The 19,616-nt window shown below is 44.8% G+C and overlaps 1 protein-coding gene and 1 pseudogene across 2 annotated transcripts; one reads left to right on the top strand and one right to left on the bottom strand.

The window, feature by feature from the left end:
* The window catches only part of LOC129329427 (zinc finger protein 420-like), a 45,083-nt pseudogene that overhangs the window by 16,177 nt on the left and 9,290 nt on the right, over positions 1 to 19,616 (top strand).
* Positions 1,891 to 14,495, bottom strand: LOC129329376 (zinc finger protein ZFP2-like). Of its 2 annotated transcripts, XM_054978923.1 has the most exons (5): positions 14,410 to 14,457; positions 12,765 to 12,811; positions 10,597 to 11,279; positions 8,480 to 8,591; positions 1,891 to 5,391 (listed from the first exon to the last, which is right to left on the bottom strand). In XM_054978923.1, exons 3-5 carry the CDS (start codon positions 11,251 to 11,253, stop codon positions 3,995 to 3,997), a joined length of 2,166 nt encoding a protein of 721 aa, XP_054834898.1. In that variant the 5' UTR covers positions 11,254 to 11,279; positions 12,765 to 12,811; positions 14,410 to 14,457; the 3' UTR covers positions 1,891 to 3,994. The 2 variants fall into 2 exon arrangements, with proteins under 2 accessions (XP_054834898.1, XP_054834897.1); XM_054978922.1 differs by lacking the exon at positions 12,765 to 12,811 and having other exon boundaries at positions 10,597 to 11,305; positions 14,410 to 14,495.

The following is a 19,616-nucleotide window of genomic DNA, read 5'->3' as shown; positions in this document are numbered from 1 at the left end:
GCCCCGTCCGGAGCAGCACAGCTCAGCCCAATTCGGATCCAGCGGAGGCTCAAATGCCAGTGCCCGATTAGCAGACCGGGGAACAAAGGCCGGCTCAGATTGCCTCAGCAGACCCAGGGAGGGAAGGGCAGCGGGTAGGAGCAGCTCCGGAGGCGGCGGAGGGCCTTTAGGGGTTGGGGGGAAGCAGCCACCCATGGCGCCTTCCTCCTCTTACTGAGCCTGCTTCCCTTTAGGGCCTGAGAGGAAATGGGAATGCCTGGCGGCCTCCAGCCTTTTCCTTCCCGCCTTGTGTTCAGCAAGGCTTACTCCCGGGTAAGCGTGTGTAGGGTTGTAGCCTTGTGGGCTGAGCAGCCTAAAGCGCTTCAGAACTCGTCAGCAGCTCTTAATAAGGTTGCTGGTCTCCCGCCGCCCCAGTTTTCTCAAAAGTCTCTGAGGTGAGCGAGACCCCTTTACAAAATGGTGGTAGGCAGGGCTTTTTTCCAGCTGGAACAAGGTGGAAAGCAGTTCTGGCACCGCTTGAAAATGGTCACATGGCCGGTAGCCCCGCCCCCTGATTTCCAGACAGAGGGGAGTTGGGAGATCAGGGGGTGGGGCCACTGGCCATGTGACCATTTTTGTCTGAGGGCGATTTAAACTTTAAAAAACTTCCCCCTTGTTCCAGCTGACCCAAAGTAATGTCGTTGTTGGATTCTGAGTTCCACCACTGAGTTCCACCACCTCTTCCCCCAGAAAAAAAGCCCTGTATATTCCTATTGAAACCTGAAGTGCTCACTGAAAACGTCTAAAAGGTATCTAACCCTGTGCTGTGAAATCATTTTTCCCACATTGCAAATGGGCGGGTTGGGGGAAGCTCAGATCAAGTCCAAAAGAGCTTCGCTTCAAGATCACTTCATACATACTCATCCCTGCAGCATCACCGGGATTTGAAAAGGAACAAAGCACTTAACAACGTTCGAACAGGCAGCCTTAGATAGCGTTGCCATGAAGACGATGTCTCGCGACCATCCAATCCAAACGACTGATTTACTAACAGTCAAAACAAGAAAAAGCGGGGCGGGGGAGCTTGGGGAAGGTCCAGAGCAATTATCAACACAATTCCAGTAACGTTTTTGCAACCTGCTCTCCTACCACCAGGGATTTTTTTTCTGGGAAAAGAGGTGGTGGAACTCACTGGGTACCATGCAAGCGCGCTCTGAGGACTGCGTGATGACATCACTTCTGGGACATCATCATGCAGGCCGTGGCTGCCCCGAGAGCGCTCCTGCACTCCACAGGGGTCAGGCCCAACGTGCTACTCCCACACAGGAGAGCACTCACCTGCCCAGCAGCGGCCCAATCCTGGCCTTTTTGGACCAAAAATGGCCAAAATGGGCCCGAAACGGCCCGGATTGGGCCCGAATCAGCATGGATCAGGCCGCTGCCACACGGGGGAACCCTTCCGCGCATGGCTGCGGCCTGATCCTGGATGTTTTGGGTCTGAATTGAGCCGAAATGGGCCCAAAATGGCCAAAAAAATCTTTAAAATACCCTGTCACGTGGGTATTTTTAAGAGGTGCCGGAACACTCTTCCACAGCATGTCGGCTGGAAAAAAAGCCCTGTTCACAGCTGTACTAGGATGTGTCGTTGATTCGTCATTTTGATTGGATAAATTTAGGGCTTTTTTCAGGAGGTATGCACTGATACGGAGTTCCAGCACCTCTCGGGCATTCAGGACTTGGGCTGAGAGGCAAGAACATCATGTGTACTAACACCTGTTTGGTGGGGAGGAAGCACTGAATAAATTTAGATAAATGAGTTTATTACCAAAACATTACTGAAATATTAAAAGAAGCACTGAGGGAACTTACAATTTAATATACAAAAACACAAACACTCATGAGAAGAAAAGGCCATCTTTTAATGTTTTCTTTTTCACTCTCACAACAGAACCAAAATTGCTTCCAAATCGCACCCCCAAATCAAGTAAGTACTTTTTTTACTAGCAGACCCTATTGATTAAGATTTACCCTTTACCAATCACAATGGTCTCCTACTGTTTAACCAACTAAAGATTCAGTCAATCACTCTACCTACTAAACCAATTAAAGCTTGTAACCCTTGTTATCCTTTTATGATGATTCTACCACTATTAATTATAGAGAAGAGCAGAGACCTGTGAAGGGCACTGAAATCCCATCCATAAATACTGAAAATACTATCCAGACCTGCCTCCCTGAAGTTTCGCCAGACATAGCCTACTTATATGTACTTGAACACCTGAAGGACTAGAAAATAGATTATTTTTTAAATGAAAACAGATTCTCTGGATGCTCACTATTACCAGACTTTACACTTACATAGTGCAGTCACAGGTGTACAGTTACCTGTCTCCAGGTGGGCCTTGGCGTTCTCCTGGAATTACAATTGAGCTCCAAGCTATAGAGATCAGTTCCCTTAGAGAAAACCGACGGTGGTCTGCAGGCTATTAATCCCTGCTGAGCTCTGAACTCTCACTCCTGTCCCTGGGCACTGTCTCCAAGTTCCCCAGAATTTCCCAAGCTGGAGTTGGCAATGCTACAGACAGCTCAGCACAAAACACTAGCTGCATTACGTTTCTGACCATGCTTGTTATTGAGTGTTTGACATGTAGAACCAAGCACCACGATGCCTCTGAAGCAGACATGATGATTCTGCTGTTTCCCATACAAGAAGCTGAGACAAATGGAAGGAGACCATGGCTCTGGGACAGAGCACCCATTTTGCATGTGGAAGGGCTCCACATTCAATGTCTGCCTCCTCCAGTAAAAGTATCAGGTAGTAGGTGATGTGAAAAACCTCTCTGCGCCTGACATCCTAGAGACTGCCTAACAGAGCAGACAAGCCTGAACTAGACAGAGTCCTGGTCCAAATGCATATAAACAACTGTATGTGTTCAGGGAAGGATGGTGGGTAAATAAATGTGGCTATCTAGTACTTATACAATGCTTCAGCATTCCAAGCACTTCATATATGTTACCTCAATAATCATGATGCATTTTATTTTCCACGTTCATTCTTTTAAAATATTTGTACCCCACCTTATTACCTCAGACCTGATGGCTCAGCAGGTGGACGAATTTATTTAAATGCCTTTTTAAAAAACTTCTCATTCCTTTGGCTTGACAATCACCACCCCCACCCTGCCAACCTTATGGAGTTTGCAGCTGAGACAAAATTAAAAACTTCTCATTGTGAGTTATACGGCCACAATTCTGCACCTTACATGCCCAGAACATGTGGTGTGGCTCCCTTAAGGTCTCCAGCAAAAACCTCCCTACCAGCTACCTGTGGAGGCTGTGGCTCAGCCAGGCCATTTATATCTAGCCATGGCTGCTGCTTCTGGGTCTGGCTTGTGTACCAATACGAAAAATAGGGGGAAAGGTGCAGCAGGGATTCTTGAGAAAAGGACACAGGATAGACTTGGCCTGGACAATTTCAAGTACTGAGGCAACTGCTGGAAGAGGTGAAATTTATATCAGGACCTCCTGGGCAATAGTCCTCACACAGCTGTCAATGTGCACAAGCTGGAGGATTGCTGCTTTAACCACTAACCTACAACTCCTGTGACAGCATCTGCAGCTTGGTTAGCGTTTCAGGCTAAGGAAACACACAAAAGCTTCAGACACATTTGACACTGAGCTCGGGAAATGACAGTGCTGCCACAGAGAATGCCACAAGATGCCACAACGATGAAGGTGCATAAAGCAAACTGGGAACAGTAGCCTTCAGATCAAATGGGTCCCTTGGATGCTTTCAGAGGTGATTAGAAGATTTTTTAAAAACCTTTAAGAGTTGAACGGAAGCAGGGCCTATCCACAAAGATTTCCCTGCAATCTGAGCAGCAACACAGATTCTTTTCTGCATAGATTTTCTCAAGCTGAACAAGGGTCAGCCCAGACTGAAGAACTCAGCACAAGCTGACAGATTTTTCCCTGTATGAGTTTTCTGTAGGTCATGTACACTCTGCCTGCAGGCTCACCACGGATCCGGTTTGATCTCCTGTGTATGTTCTCCCATGGGCAAAGTGGTCTGAACCTTGCTCTTGTCTGAAGTTGGCACCTTTATATGGTGTCTCTCGTGTTTAAGGAGGGATGCCTTATGACTGAACCTTTTCCCACAGTCTGAGCACTCAAATGGCTTCTCTCCAGTGTGGCTTCTCTGATGATTAATAAGGTTTGATCTCTGGCTGAAACTTTTCCCACAGTCTGAACATTCGTATGGTTTCTCCCCTGTGTGAGTTCTCTGGTGCCCAATCAGGAATTCTCTCCGGCTAAAGCTCTTCCCACAGTCTGAACACTCATATGGCTTTTCTCCCGTGTGAATTCTTTCATGTATCCGAAGGACTGAATTACAACTGAAGTTCTTCCCGCAACTGGAGCATTTATAAGGCTTTTCTCCTCGATGGGTTCTCTCATGAGATGTAAGGCTCGAACTGTTACTGAAGGATTTCCCACAGTCTGTGCAGCTGTACGGCTTCTCTCCTGTGTGGATCCTTTGGTGATTAAGAAGGTTGGAACTCTGACTGAAATGTTTCCCACAATCTAAACATTTATATGGTTTCTCTCCTGTGTGAAGTCTCTGATGGCGAACAAGGCTCGATCTAAAGCTGAAAGTTTTCCCACAATCTGAACATGTATATGGTTTCTCTCCTGCAGGCAGGTCAGAAGCCTGTGGGGCACTTGTCCAATTTTCTGAAGGGTTGTACAGTTTCTCTCCTGGTTGTGTACTTTCTTGTTTTTTGTAAATAAAGCTTTTACCACAGTTGGAGCATATATAAAGCCTATCTCCTGCGTCATCTTCATGAAGGCCCGTGCCCTGACTGAAAACGTGCCCGCATTCAGAACATTTGTGTGGCTTTTCTCCTGAAGCTATTCTGTGATGATTACTTTCGTGCTGTATTGAACTAAAGTTATTTCCGCAATAGGCATCGGTTTCCAGCTTATCTCCTGTTTTCTCCTGTGGAAGGCCTGATTTCCGACTGAAGCTTGTCCCACTGTTGGTATATTGATGTGCTTTTCCTTCGACTGACATTTTCTGACGCTTAAGAAGGTTGGGATTTTGGCTAGTGGTATTTGCTTGGCCAGAGTGTGTCCTGTTCTGCTTATGGATTCTCTCCAGCAAGGCAGTTTTGTTTAGGATTTCACTGTTTTCATGAGTTTCATCCCACGTGCAGTGTTTGTCTTTATTGCCCATTCTGTAGTTTCTCTCATGCTTCTCTGGATCTTGTCGACTTCCAGGCATGTTTTCTGTTTCAGAAATCTGGTAAAAATTCCATGGAGCTTTGTCAAAGGATACACCACCGACAAGTTCCTTGCCCTTAGATGCTTCTGGACAAACTGGCTGTTGATCTTTTGCACCTGCTTGTGTACCACCTGATGGAAAGAACAGAATCACAACATGAGCAGTAAAGATGGAAGCGAGAAGCAGATCTTTGATGCTGTGTGTACAGTTGGTTTCAGAACTTCCATTACCCACCCTACTCAGACACCCTGTGCCTAGCAACTGCGAGTGGGACTGGCACATTTGCACAAACGGCTATATTTCCACAGAGCTCCAATATTTATATGCCCCAGACACATAACCTGTAATGCCACAAAACTAGAGCATACAGAGTATCCAATTGGGCCCTACATCCAGTAGGCTCTACATCACTGACTTACAAGTAGCAGTTCTTTTTCCCCCCCAATAAATTTTATTGAGAATTTTTTAGAGCCAAAAGATAAAATTAGCAAAAAACTGGAAAAAGAAAAAAGATAAAAATACAAAGCTAATTTTTTTAAAAATATATATATATTTTATATATATATAAAAGAAAAATATAATGAAATATAAAAAGGTGATTTCCCATTTTCTCTGTGACAAATACAAGTAAAATCACAAGCTTAACACTTACTCTATAATGACAAAAATAAGACTCTCCTTTTTCTATTATCCAATTTCTTTCCCCCACACTTAATCATCAAGTCCACAAGTCATCAGTTCATTTTCTTTTGTTTCATGCAAAAAATCTTTAAGGGGTTTCCAGGTTACAATAAATGTAGATAATGTCTTTTCTCTAATCAAAGAAGTAAGTTTAGCCATCTCTGCAAATTCCATCATCTTCACCAACCATTCCTCTGTTGCAGGTAGCGTTGAACTTTTACATTTTTGTGAGTATAATAATCTCGCAGCAGTTGTCATATATAAAAATAAAGCTGTCTGTCTGTTAGTCCCAAAATAAAAGCCTCTAGTTTCATCTGAATAATAATCTTTAAAATCTTCTGGGTTAATTAATGAACTTGTATCCGATTTTTTTGGCTTTATTACACGTCCACCATATATGCTAAAATGTCCCTTCATTTTGTTTACATTTGCAACATACAATCAAGAGTAGCAGTTCTCAAACAGCGAAACTGCAAAGGAAAATTAGAATGAGAGATTGCTGAAAGTATTTGCAAATTTGGAACAATGTATCCCAGGTTTGAAGGATGTAGGATTTTTCTTGCATTATACATACTAATTTTCTGCACTGTGCACCCCTGCTCTATCAAGCCAATTACAGCATGTATTATAGCCAGCTTCCTGATATTCTAATTTACAATATCCCTCCCATCCTCTGCCAGGATTATAGACGTTTTTCTTTTTCTACTCATCATTTCTAACAAAAGTATCTTTGACTCTCGAAAGCTCATTCCTTGGAAATCTAGTTGGTCTTTAAGGTGCTATTGGACTGGATCCTGCAGCTGCATAGGATTCCTCTGATATATTTATTTACAGTATCTGAGTGCTGTTCTTCTCAGAGAGACTCAGCGTGGCTCTCAGATACCAAAAACGCAAACTATCAAAGTTGCCATTCAACAAACAGAAACTGATCCTGGACTGCTCCTATCAGTGGGACTGCCTAATACAAGCCCAAGGCCGACAGCCACAAGCCGAGAGCCCGTCAGCTTGTGCCTCTAGCCCCATCCAGGCTTTAATACCGGCAAGGACAGGAAGACAAAACATAGCCCAGATGGAACTTAGCTGCCGCTCACTTGCTGCCAGCGAGATCTTCCTCACTGTCCTGCCCTCTCCCTCCGCCCCATCCCGGCAGCCAGAGTAGTATAGTGGGCAGAGTGCTGAACTTGAACAAGACACACACGGGTTCTAATACCTTTGCTCGACCATGAAGGTCACCTTGAGCTTGATCAAGCTTGGCCTAATCAACCTGCCGGGAGGATGAGAGTGGAGGAGGGACCATCCTGGAGGACAAGAGATTCAGGACAGCCAAAAGAAATATATGACATGTCTTCATACAGTACATAATTAACATACTGAAATCACTGCTACATGATGAAGGACAGTATTAAAAGGAGGGTAGTGAAGGCTTTGAAGAGGGACTAGAGAAAATCATGGAAAAACCACCATGCTCAGAGGCAGTCTACCTCTGAATACCAATGCCAGACTAGACTGGACACCTGCTGTAATCCAACTACTCTTCTTGTGTGTTTATGGAAACATTTGTAATAATATAATTAAAATTCTCTTGGTATGAATAGGGTCTGGCCTGAAACTTAAGCCATTTTCACAAATGGCTTAAGTTTCCTCCCCCAGGTTAGCCTTATCTGCTTGCATAATGATAATCTGGGCTGCTCAGAGGTCTACAAAAAAAAGTGGAGATCAGAAAGTAAAGCACCTGGCAAACAGGACTGGGAAAGAAAGAAGAGAGGCAGTTTGGCTGGCCTCTTTCTATCACTTGCCATTCAATGAAGGCAGCTCACCATGAGGAGAAAGCTATTCAGTCTACTCCCCCACCCTTCCCCTTTATTTGCCATTCCCTGATTGGCTGGCCTCTGCATCCTGCTCTCTGTCAGGTGGGTACCGAATTGCACCCCAAGGCTTGAAATTTGGAGCACAGCAACCTGGAAGGCAATCTCATTAAAACAACAGGATGTACATCTAAAACTTCTTCTTGAAACACCGCAGAGCTGCTGCCAGTCAAAGCAGGTAGATAAGGCTAACCTGGACAGACCAATAGTCTAAATGGTATAAGGCAGCCTCACTGAATGAGGAGAGGCCATGGTTCAGCAGTAGAACATCTGCTTTGCATGCAAAGGGTCCCAGGTTCAATCCCTAGCATCTCCAGTTTAAAGGATCAGGCAGTGGGTGATGTGAAAGATCTCCACCTGATTCCCTGGAGAGACACTGCCAGTCAAAGTAAACAATATTGACTTTGATGGACCAATGGTCTGATTCAGTGTAAGGCAGCTTTATGCACATAATCAAAATTAGGATTGGACGGCCATTTAGATAATACATGATTATTTACTAGGGGATGGGAATTATCCATAAACACATGAGGGCTGGATTGCACCAATTACTTCATTTTTCTTGAGTTACTTGTTCATTACTTGCTCAAATGTTGAATTCAGAGCAGCCTTGGAGAAGAGAGACTACGCAGAAGCTATCTTAGAAACTGATGTCCTGCCAATGCAACTTTACCTAGCAATTTGGCCTCTTTACTCTTTTGCTTGGCCTCCGTATAGAGCTGGGCCGTCTTAGCCTGCTCTGCCTTGCAGGATTTCACAGCCACCTCCTCCAAGGTCTCCGACATCTGAAACAGAATTGGAGACAGAAATACAGAGGATAGTAATGGAATCATGAGACTTCAAGATCACAAGATTACCTTGCAGGGCCAAGACCAAGGTTCATCTGGACCGGCATCTTCTTTCTACCACCATCGAGCCAGATGCTTCTGAGTTCTCCCAAGCAGGGCACGATAATGGTGGCTTTCCCCTCTTAGATATTAGAGGTATAGTGCTTCTGCCCATGAAGGCTCCAGTTTGGTTAATGACAGCTCAACAACTATGCCTTGGTTAACCGGAAGAGAGCCAAGACTTTCACTCAGCTGCTTCAGAGAGGAAGACTAGATCCAATGGGCATTACAGGAGGGTAGATTTCAGTTGATCAGGAGAAACCTCCTAGTGGTAAGAGACTTTTAACATTGAAAGCAATTACTTAGGGGCAAATGTTGCACTCGCACCCTGTGGAGATCTCCAAGCAGAGGCTGGAGTAGCGTCTGCACATGACCTTTCCCAGTGCTGAATTATGGCGCATAGAGGGGGGAGGTGGGTACAAGCATGCTGGTCCAATACAAAATAACTGCCGGTGCATGTGCATGGTGCTTATGTGTACAGGAAGCGTCCGCACATATACTCCCTGCATGCATCCAGGGATGCTGGTCTCCCAACAGGTGCCTGATTTTTCTTAGGCATTGAACTCACAAGCTGGTGAGTGCATGGAGGTAGGGGCGTGTCAGCATGCTAGCACCTGCTCTCCTTCTTTGTGTTAGCTATTGAGAATGTGCTAGCTTTGGATTTCCTGCACTGACCTGGGGCTGGAGTAGATGGACTCTAAGGTCCCCTACAACTCTAGGACACTATAACCCTAGGTCCCATCATTTTAGGAAAAAATATGTCCATACTAATGCCTATCATCATCTCGTATAGGAGCTGAGGATAATAGCAGAAAATCATGTCCCAGCTTCACTCCCTTCCTCCTCCATTTTTAAAAACAAATTCACATAGAATAAGTCTGCTATTATCTGCAATAGCTAAATGGAGCCTCCGTGTTCAGAGGCAGTGTCCCTCTGAGTACCAGATGCTGGGAAGGGGTGTTGCCTTGATGCTCTGCTTGGGAGCTTTTTCAAAGCCTCTTCTGGTCACTGTGAGAAACAGGATGCTGGGACTAGTGGATCCTTCTCTGGTCCAAGCAGAGTTCTTTTTATAGCTAACTCCGCCTGTTAAATGATATGGTATGTTAAAGTCCACTTCACTCTCTTTATACCACTGACAATTTTATTTTCTTTTTCTATTGACAGAAAGTATATGCCATTTCTGCTCTCAGCAGCTCACCAAATAAAAATAAATGCCATTGAATCACAAGAATAACAACAAAACAATACCTGTAAAACAGTCCTCAGGAGAGAAACAAACAATAAAAACAGCTAACAAAGACGGGAATCTTCAGTTCAGAGCTTGGGTATTAAAAAAATGTTTTGGCCTGGTGCCTAAAAGATTGTGATGTTGGTTCAAGGGAGACGATGCTCCACCACTACTGGAAAAGCCCTGTTACCATTCATCTCACCTCTGCAGGCAGGAGCCCAGAGAGCAGGGTTTGAAAAGAGGATCTTAACTGGTGGTCTGGATAGTAGGGGAGGAGGCTTTATCTTTTCTCCAGTTCCCCCTTGACATCTTTTTCCCCCCCAGAACAAGACGATGACTTTTTAAAATTATTTTACTTGCTCTTTCCTAGACCTTCTCCAGCTCTTATGACAACCCTATTGCCCAAACTAGACATTAGGAAGTGCCATCCTAGACATTAGGCCTGTGCCATCAATAAGATTTACAGTGCCATTCTAAATGGAGCTGCACCTTTTTAAGTCTATGGAAGTCAACAGCCTTTAGAAGGGGTGTAAATCTGTTTAGGATGGCGCAGGAAGTGCTGGATCCCAAACTCATGCAAGGTGGGAAACGACTGAATGCCTATGCTCCTGCTATTCCTCACCAAGAGGAAGAGAGTTTCCGGCACATGAGAGGGCCAAACCAAAATCCACTCACCTCCTGTTTCTGCAATTCCCCCTCTTCCTTCCACAGCAAGAAATCCTCTGCCAGGGTCACTGCCTGGGTACAGGTCGTGGGGTCATCTTCCCTCACCCAGCTTTGCATTTCTGAAGGTAGAATGGCCAGGAACTGCTCCAGGATAACCAGCTCCAGAATCTGCTCCTTCGTGTGGCTCTCCGGCTTCAGCCATTTATGGCAAAGATCCTGGAGATGCCGGAAAACCTTTCGGGGTCCATCGGCATCTTGGTAGGCAAACTGCCGGAACTGTCGGCACTGTACATCCAGGTGGATAACTTCCTTATCCAGAATTCCTTCTCTCTCTTCTGCACTTTCTGGCACCTGAGGGGCTTCCCGTCTAGACCCCTGGTTGTCCACTGGAGATGGTGCAAAAAATGTAATATGGTCCCAGTCTACAGATCCAGGCAGTTGGGGTTTCCCACTTTCTGAGTGAGGAGGCTGCATGGCCTTTTGGCAATCCTGCCACTGGCCATCCTGGCTGTCGTACAGTTCCTCATCTGGTTCCCCTTTAACTTGTTGGGGATCCATACCAGACAGTAACTTCCTAGCAGCTTCAACCTGAGAAACTTGAGAGTCTCTTTCTTCCCCCTTCATTTTTTCCTCTGGAATTTGGCTAGCTGCATTCTGGAACTCCATTTTTACTTCTGATTGAACATCTGGTCCTGGAAGCAAATGGTGAATTTGGTAACTGTAAAAATAAAGTTGGACAAAAGTAATTTCCAGTGAAGATTTTGGTATGATTTGTCACTGTTCCTTTCAAACCCCAGTCCTTGCATTTCCAGCAACGTCTTTCAACTCCCAAAGAAAAAACTCAGCTAGATAAGTGACCTAAGCACACACTTATCCATCATAGACAGCCAGTTTGGTGTAGTGGTTAAGAGTGCGGGACTCTAATCTGGAGAACCAGGTTTGATTCCCCCCTCTTCCACTTGAAGCCAGCTGGATGACTTGGGTCAGTCATAGCTTTTTCAGAGCTCTCTCAGCCCCACCCACTGTTATGCCAATATAGATTAAGATCATATGCCAATAATCAATACTGAACAATACTAGGCCTAGCTTCTATACTCTAGATGAACTTTTAAACTTTACATGAACTTTCAGTGTATTTTTTCTATGTATAAGGTAATTCAGCAGGTGTGCTTTCATCCTTTGACAATTAATTAAAATAGTGGACTCTACCGAGATTGATGTTCCTCTATCAGAGATTCAACCAATGGTGATCGTCCAACTTAACTTTTCTTGACACTTGTCAGAGATTTATAGTATTTTCCTGCAGTACAGATTATGACATAATTTTTTAACTAATTAGAAGGCTGTACTATGAAATTATGAATATTCAGTGAAGTGTCAAACCAATCAATATTTGTTTGTGCTATCATGTGAATAGACCCTAAATATTTACATATGATTAGGTATATAATTGCAAACACAGAAAGAATAAGCAGGGTACTGATGGAAGAAATCTCTTGAGAGAATCTAGATGAGAAACTATTTCTACCTATGTATTTCATAGAAACTTTGAGCAATGCTAAACTTAGGATTTATTGAGAAATGTTAGTGAACTTATTTCTTATTGCATTTCTATGTTCTGTTACAGGATTCATATTAATAGCCATTTATATTTTGATTGCTTGCTTCATTAAAAAACTAGGGTGTATTTTCAATAAAGTGAAATAAACTCTAGATTGGTGTCCGTGTGTTTGGTAAGGAGTTGCAAAGCAATATTGAACCCTATATAAATAAATGTACTGATAAACAGCTGGTTCAAAGAACTTATCTGTTTGACAGGTCTAAAGACTAACTGCTTTCTGCTTCCCCGGAGAGAGATCCATCTTTCTCTTGGCAAGTTGAAACTTGGTTTTAGACACGGGAACTGACTCGTTACACCACCTCAGAGTGATTATTGTTGTGGGGATAATAATAACATACTTTGTAAACCACTTTGAGTGGGTGTCAAGTTGTCCTGAAGGGCAGGATATAAATCAAATATTGTGATGATGATAATGGAGCACGGTGCAATTTACTTCTGCATAAACTTGCAAAATTGTTAGCTTGGCCTAGAGGGTGTAGTGTTAAGATAGGAAACACGGAAAGCCAGGTTCAAATCACTTCTCAGTCATGATCTAGCCAGATATGCTTTAACTTACCTCACAGGGTTGTTGTAAGGATAAAATGTGATGTTGCTCTGACCTCCCTGGAAAGGATGGAGCAAATTAAACATCTTTTTACAAATTAAACAGCTATTAAACCTCTATTTACGGTTACTCTTGTAAATAGGATTACCAGCTCTTGAAATAACTAAAAAAGTTCTAGCATCCAAACAATGGCAGAGGGCACTTTTTATATTTCCAGGCATGGCATCCATTCTAAGTGCCGTGCTTGAACTACGGAATGTGGGGAACGAGGGGAGGCCTCAGTACAATCTGCAGGCCTTGCCCCTTGCATCCAAATAAAGCCAAAGAGGTTCAATCTTGCTCTCTCTGGCCAGCCTTCAAAATCACCAGTAAAATGGACCATCATTCAAGCTGGGGGTGAGGGTAGGACCCTGCTGCCCCCTGAAAATCAAGCACTGTAGAAAGGCTTTCTGTGGTCTGAACTTCAGAAACAACTTACAGAGAGGGAAAAAAAACCCAGGCCTGCCCCTTCTTTTTTCAAGCAAGTAGCCTGGGAGCAAAAAAATCCGGCCAAGCTAGTTTTTTTCCCCTCCAGGTTGATTAACAGTCCAACTTGCCCCTGCCTGTACTATAACCACGAGGGAAAGAGTTGCTTGACAGGAAAATCAGCTAGCCCAGCCGCCTGTACTGGGAAACGGGGGTGGGGGTGTGAGGCTGCAGAGGATTCTCCCTCAGATGCCTGTCTGTCAATCATGGTGTATTAGGAGGGGGGGCAGCTTCTGAAAAATGCTGCTCTGAAAAATGCTGCTCTGTCCTCATTCTTTTTCATGGACTTGTCCTTTCCACAACCAACAAAAGACGGAATGGCGCCCTTTTTAACAGCAGCTTCTAAATATAGTGAGGAAGGCAATGGCAAACTACCCCATAACAAACGTCTGCCAAGAAAACGTTTGTGACTTCCCCGCCATGGGTCAGTAATGACTCGGTGCTTGCACGGGGGACTACCTTTATCTTTCTAAATATAGGAGTCCACTTCACAGTATCGTAGCATAAACCATCAGGCCTGCTTTCGGATGCCCACAAGCGCCCCTCGCTTGGTTTTTGCTGCAGCAGGCCGGACACGGCCCCGGGAAATATTAAATCCCACACTAACGCCGCCCCTAGGGACGGCGTGGCTGGCGACCTGAACAGCATATCGCATTAAAACTTACGTGCGAACATTTCCCCAGATCCGAGTACAAACTACCGGACCAACTACCCCTCTCCTAAGACCAGGACCGCAGACACTCACGCCCGCAAGAGCGCAACCCTATGCAGGCTTCCTCCAGCATAAGCACATTCAGTGGCCTTCGACTGGAGTCCCGCTGCGTTGTCCGTCGCCCAGTTTATTGGTGGCAAGGTACCCCTCGTTGTGGGCAACCCACGGCACCCCCGACTCCCCCCACCCACCACACCGTCTGCTTCCCCTCCTAGACACCTTTGCTGCGCTTCTGCCCTAGCTGCGGAGGCGTGAGAGAGGAACCCGGCCCCGGTCAGGCCCCCTTCCTCATCCCGAGGAGAGCTGCTCCCGGCCCGCAGCCCCGCTCCCCTCCAGGGCCACGCCACGGATTTCCTGGCTTGCCGCTCCGTCCCTCCTTCGCCCGCCGCCGGGTGCCACCTCCGCGCTTGAAAACCTCACCTTTGCACGGCAGCGTTTGCCTAGCCGCGGCGCCACCCGCTCGCTGGCTCCCCTGGGCGCGCACCGCTCCCTCCAGGTGGCTGCCCCGCGCAAGCAGGGAGGGTCTCTCGCTAGGCTGTTTTGGGGGGAGGGGAGGGGTGGGGGGAGGTTGGCGGAGTGCAGGAGGGACAGAGAGCTCCGCTTCCTAGAGAGGCCCAGCTATTTGGGGAGGGGAGTCGCGACGGGTGAAGCGGGCTCCTCCCCTTTCATCTTCCACTCCCCCTCGTGGGAAAGTGCCCTTTGGAGTTCCCAGGCGGGAACGGGGTGGGGGGAGGGGGGGATTGTTTGGTGCCAATCGGAAATCCTCAGGCGGCGAGTTTCATGCAATCAAAAGTCTCCTGGCACCTTCCATGATACTAACTCCAAAGGGGGCAGGGTTGTTGGTCGACAAGGAGCATTGACTCTGGAAAGCCACAACTTGGGTATCTAGTTAGTTTTTATGGTGTTATTGGACCCGATTCTTGCTTTTCTGCTACAGACCACCTGAAGCAAAAATAACGTAAATATATATATATATATTTAATCTGAGCAAAGTTTTCTGAAAGTGCTACGCATCTCATGAGTAAAAATCAATCAATCAATCAACTTTATTGTCTATAGCCATAGGCTGTCACAATTCACCAAACATCAACTAATAAACAATTAAAACCATTATCACAGTTTGTATAGGTTACTAAAATTAATTAAAACAATACAGTATGCCAAACTATCACAGGAGTCAGGAAACAGCCTCATTCAGTACCACCTTAGATCTTATCTTTTTGGCTGCAAGTGCAAACAAACTGCGGGTAAAAGCGGTAGAAGCTTGTACATGTGCATTCTGTTTTGTGGCCCCCACCTTGTGGAATGGCCTGCCTGTGGAGGTCAGGAAAGCTCCCGCACTTCCGTTGTTCTGTAAAATAGAATTGCTCAAGAGGGCCTTTTTATAAAGGTAATATGGAACTGGCCAGCACAGCAAGGCATTTTTAATAAAGAGAACAGGCTGTCGGTTTATGGCTCTGCACTGTCTGTATGATCTTGTTTTTACTGCATTGTTCTCTCCTTTTTGTAATCCAGTTGCTGTATTGTGTATGGTCTCTTATGCTGTTGTTCTTTATTTGCCCTGTTTTTAGGGGATGAGGATAAAATGGAGGCAGGGTGAATGTTGCAAGCCACTTTGGGTTCCCATTGGGGAGAAAAGTGGAGTATAAATGAAATAAATAATAAAAACATCATTAGATTGCTTGTGTTGTTTGCAAGATTTGGATATTAAACCTTTCCATGGGGGGGTGGGGGAGACAGAGGGACCAGAGTTACAAGAGAGGCACTCTGAACAGACATGTGCACCTCCAAGGCTTTCCTCCAGGGGATTTCTGCCACAAGCAATGTGCTTTAAGTGTCTTAAAGCTAATAGGAAATTTGCCATCTTCCAGCAGAAGATGTTCAGGGTGGATTTGATTTAAATCACTAGTCAGTAAGGCTTGATTTAAATCATAGTTTTCTACATAAAGACTCATTCGGGCCACCAGGCCTTGCATTTCTTTGTTGCAGTGTTTGCATTTTGCACGCATGCCTGCCTTACCGATAGGTAAAGGAACTTCATTAAAGTATTCCCAAACTGGGTCTCTTTTACGGCCTGCTGCCATTATAGGTTTTTTCCTCCAAGGAAAGAATGTGATAAACCTCGGGTCATACACACAAAAGATCCAAAGACTTGTGCAGTATTGTGCTCAAAAAGTTTCACTTTCATTTTGTACTGCTTGCCCCTCCCTCCTCACACTTAGTTTCTTCTTGTGCAGATCTATTCCACTCCAAACAATCAGAAAAATATTGTTTCTATTCACTGAACTTCTTGAAACTTAGCACTGAAGGGGTTGATTCTGTCTTCATAGGTTTGTAGAACAATAGGATTAAGGTCTTTTTCTCAGCTCTGTTCATGTTATAACATTTTTGCTGTGAAGAAGAGGCATGTGATCTCTGCTGAGCTGACACAAATTCAGTTTTGAGAACTGCAAAACCAAGCATCTGTGATAATATCTTGTAGGCAGAGAAACTGCCCAATAATCTTACAAAAACCTCTGGAAGACATTGTGAATGGATTAATGGAATTTATTTACCAAAAAAATTAAACATATACAGCCTTATTCTACATAATTAAAAACTAATCTTTATTTCATGATGGAATAACCTTTGGATGGTAATATATTTTCCTCAAAAAGCATTTTATTTTAAAAAATCCAATTTAAATTTAAAAAATCCGATTTAAATTAAAAAAATCCATTTTTTTATTTTTTTAAAAAAATCATTGATTTTTATCCACCCTGATTATGTTTCTTTCTACACTAATCTGTCCAGGAGCTCAACATATGCAACTCTCTCCTCCCTCCATTATCTCCTCACAAGAACACTGTGAAGTAAATTTGGCTGAAGAAGAGTGACTGGCTTGGGGTCACCCAGCAAGTTCACTTGCAAGCATGCTCCCCTAGGACTAAAAGTAAATCTGGGATCAGTGGTTGTCATTCCACCCTTGGGAATGACAGTCCCCGATCCTGTGGACCAAGACCTCAGATCTGAATCCACTCCTTGCTTTTATTCCTCTCCTAAGGCCCATCTCAGGAACAGACAATCCAGTGTCAGGGGAGCCATCATTCAGTTTCCCAGGATTGTCTGTCTGCTCCCAGACACCATTACTTCTCTTTCAGTGGCTGTAATTCCACTCCTAGGGAACATAACCAGATCAGGGCACTTCCCAGGAACAACTTTCCAGGAGCTCTCATCCTAGATGTGAGGCAATCATTTTTATTCTCAGGAACCACCATTCCACAGGTATATTTCCCCATCCTGGGGACATTGTTTCAAACCCATGGACTCTCGTGCTAATCCTGACACCTAGTTCCATTCCTAAGGATCCTTGTTCACCTGTCATTCATCTCCCAGAGATCATTATACTAGATCTGTGGTGCTCAATGTCCCTAGGGGCTGTCATTCTGGGACAGACATCCCATCCCCCAGGGCAGTCTTTCCATTCTAGGAACCATCATTCAAGATCCAGAGCATCATTCTCATCTTCGGGACCAGTCCAAAGGATCATCATTCACCTCTGAATGGCTGTTAGTCCACCCACCCCCACCCCCATGCTGGGACCTCATTTCTGTCTCCCAAGGACCATCATCGAGATTTGGGCCACTGGTGCTATACTTGGGGACCATCTTTCCACTCCCAAACATCACTGAATTCCCAGAGACCATCTTTGGTTCATCACTTCACTCTTCCCCTTCCTGGATTTATTGTCACCTTTGCAGTGTCAATAGAGCCCAGTCAAATTGATCAGCATTCATCTTTCTAGCTCTTGAGTACACTTTTATACTACTCTTCCTCCAGGAAGCTCAACATGGTACACAAGGAGGTTCTCGCTTTCCTTTTTTAGCCTCACAAAGCAAACCCATCAGGTAGGTTAGGTTGAGAGAGCACTACGGGCCCAAGGACACCCAGCAAGCCTCTACGGCAGAGCGGGGGGTTCAAACCAGATTCACATCTGACACTCTAATCACTGTACACAGTGGCTTTCAAGCTCACATTATATCCAGTGGGCCTTCCAGTAGCTCCCATATGCCTAACCATTTTCCCTCTCCCTGTTCTCCCTTCTTTCCTTGTTGCTTTGCTTTGCTTAAAATCTAACCTCAATTCTGGCACATTTGAAACCTAGCTTACTGCTTTGTGGCGTCTGAGCTGGCCCCAAATAAAGTATTATGCTGGTCAGCCACTGCTCATGTGTCTGGATGTGCCTGTATGTTTCCAAAAAAGATTCTCAAACAGTTAAACAAGCAGAGGTGCAATTCCTAGAAAGACTGAGAAACTTGATTGGGCAATGTAAAAACAGAGGGGAAGGCTTCTTCCTGTCCCACCTCTTTCCCCTCTCTAGGGGAAAGTGTTTTTGGGGTATTGTATCAATCGTGGGTTGCAGATTCCCTCCAGGGGGTGTAATGCAGAGACTGGAAGAAGCTGGTGAGTTTTAAACAAGGGGAAATCTGGATTTGGGGCAAAAAGTAAGGAAGAAAGGAAGGCGGGGAAAATCCGTGGCAGGAGTAGGCTAGGTTGCAGACAGATCTTCTCTCTATAGCGAGATGTCAGCCGGTACAGTGGATCCAGGCTATCCCTCCCTCCTTTGCAGATCTAGAGCTTATAAAGATAAGGATCCACACTGGATAAGAGAAATGGGTGGAGGAGTGAGACTCTGGTGTCTGAATGAATGCATGCTGCTGGCCACAGAGGATAGCAAGTGGCCACTGACTTCTGGTTGCCAAGTTGGGTAACAAATAAGACTTAATATTTACATAGCGCTTTCACTGTTCAAAGCACTTGCGTATGTACTGATGCAGTCCTTGAAACATCCTCGGAAAGAAGTGAATTTGTGGTGGAAGTGAGATTTGAACCGCAGTCTTCCTGGCCTACCTTCTATTCTCTATGATTCTGCACTGCATCAGCTTCTAGTACAGATGTGGAAAGTGATGCTCTTAATAGTGGTGTAGCAGAAGGGATTTCTACACAAGTGACAGATATTGCACTTGCTGGAACCCCTTCTGTTCATCTGTTTGACAGCCTAGGAATCAGGCTGGCTTCCTTTGTTTTTGAGTGAAGAATTTTCCAGGGATAAGCCCTAAAGATGCTCAAGGCTCCATTTATCGTAACATCAAAATGAAAAGAGCCTGGGGCAGAAAAGCCAACATCTGCCAGATGTTCTTATAAATTGTACTCAACACTCATCCCTTCTGTTCCAGCAGCATCCCATAATAGGACCTGGTATAGCACAGTGGCTAAGAGAAATCAAATCACTAATTCCTCAGCCTCCTGTTTGCAGTTGGGGAATAATACCATTGCTTATTTGCATGGTTGTTGTAAAGAGTGCAGGAAGCTTGAACGCTGTATAAATGCCAAGTATTATTATTATAACTCTTTTAAACTTATTTATCCCATTCCCTTTTGGGGGATGTTCTACTGAGATGCAATAATAATTTTTCTGTTGTTCTCTTTCCGTTTCATGATCATCTCTTTATAATAATCTCCAAGATGTGGTCTGTCAGTGCAGGATAAATCTACCTTGCTGAATCTAAGCAGGTCTGGCTCAGATGGAAGAAAAGTAGGATGAAAATGTAATAAATAAACTTCATAGCTGATGTACCATGTGGCTG

Source organism: Eublepharis macularius, chromosome 4 (assembly GCF_028583425.1).
Source record: "Eublepharis macularius isolate TG4126 chromosome 4, MPM_Emac_v1.0, whole genome shotgun sequence".
Classification (NCBI taxonomy): domain Eukaryota; kingdom Metazoa; phylum Chordata; class Lepidosauria; order Squamata; family Eublepharidae; genus Eublepharis; species Eublepharis macularius.
The sequence above is the reverse complement of the archived record's forward strand: the minus strand, read 5'-3'. Positions and strand labels throughout refer to the sequence as shown.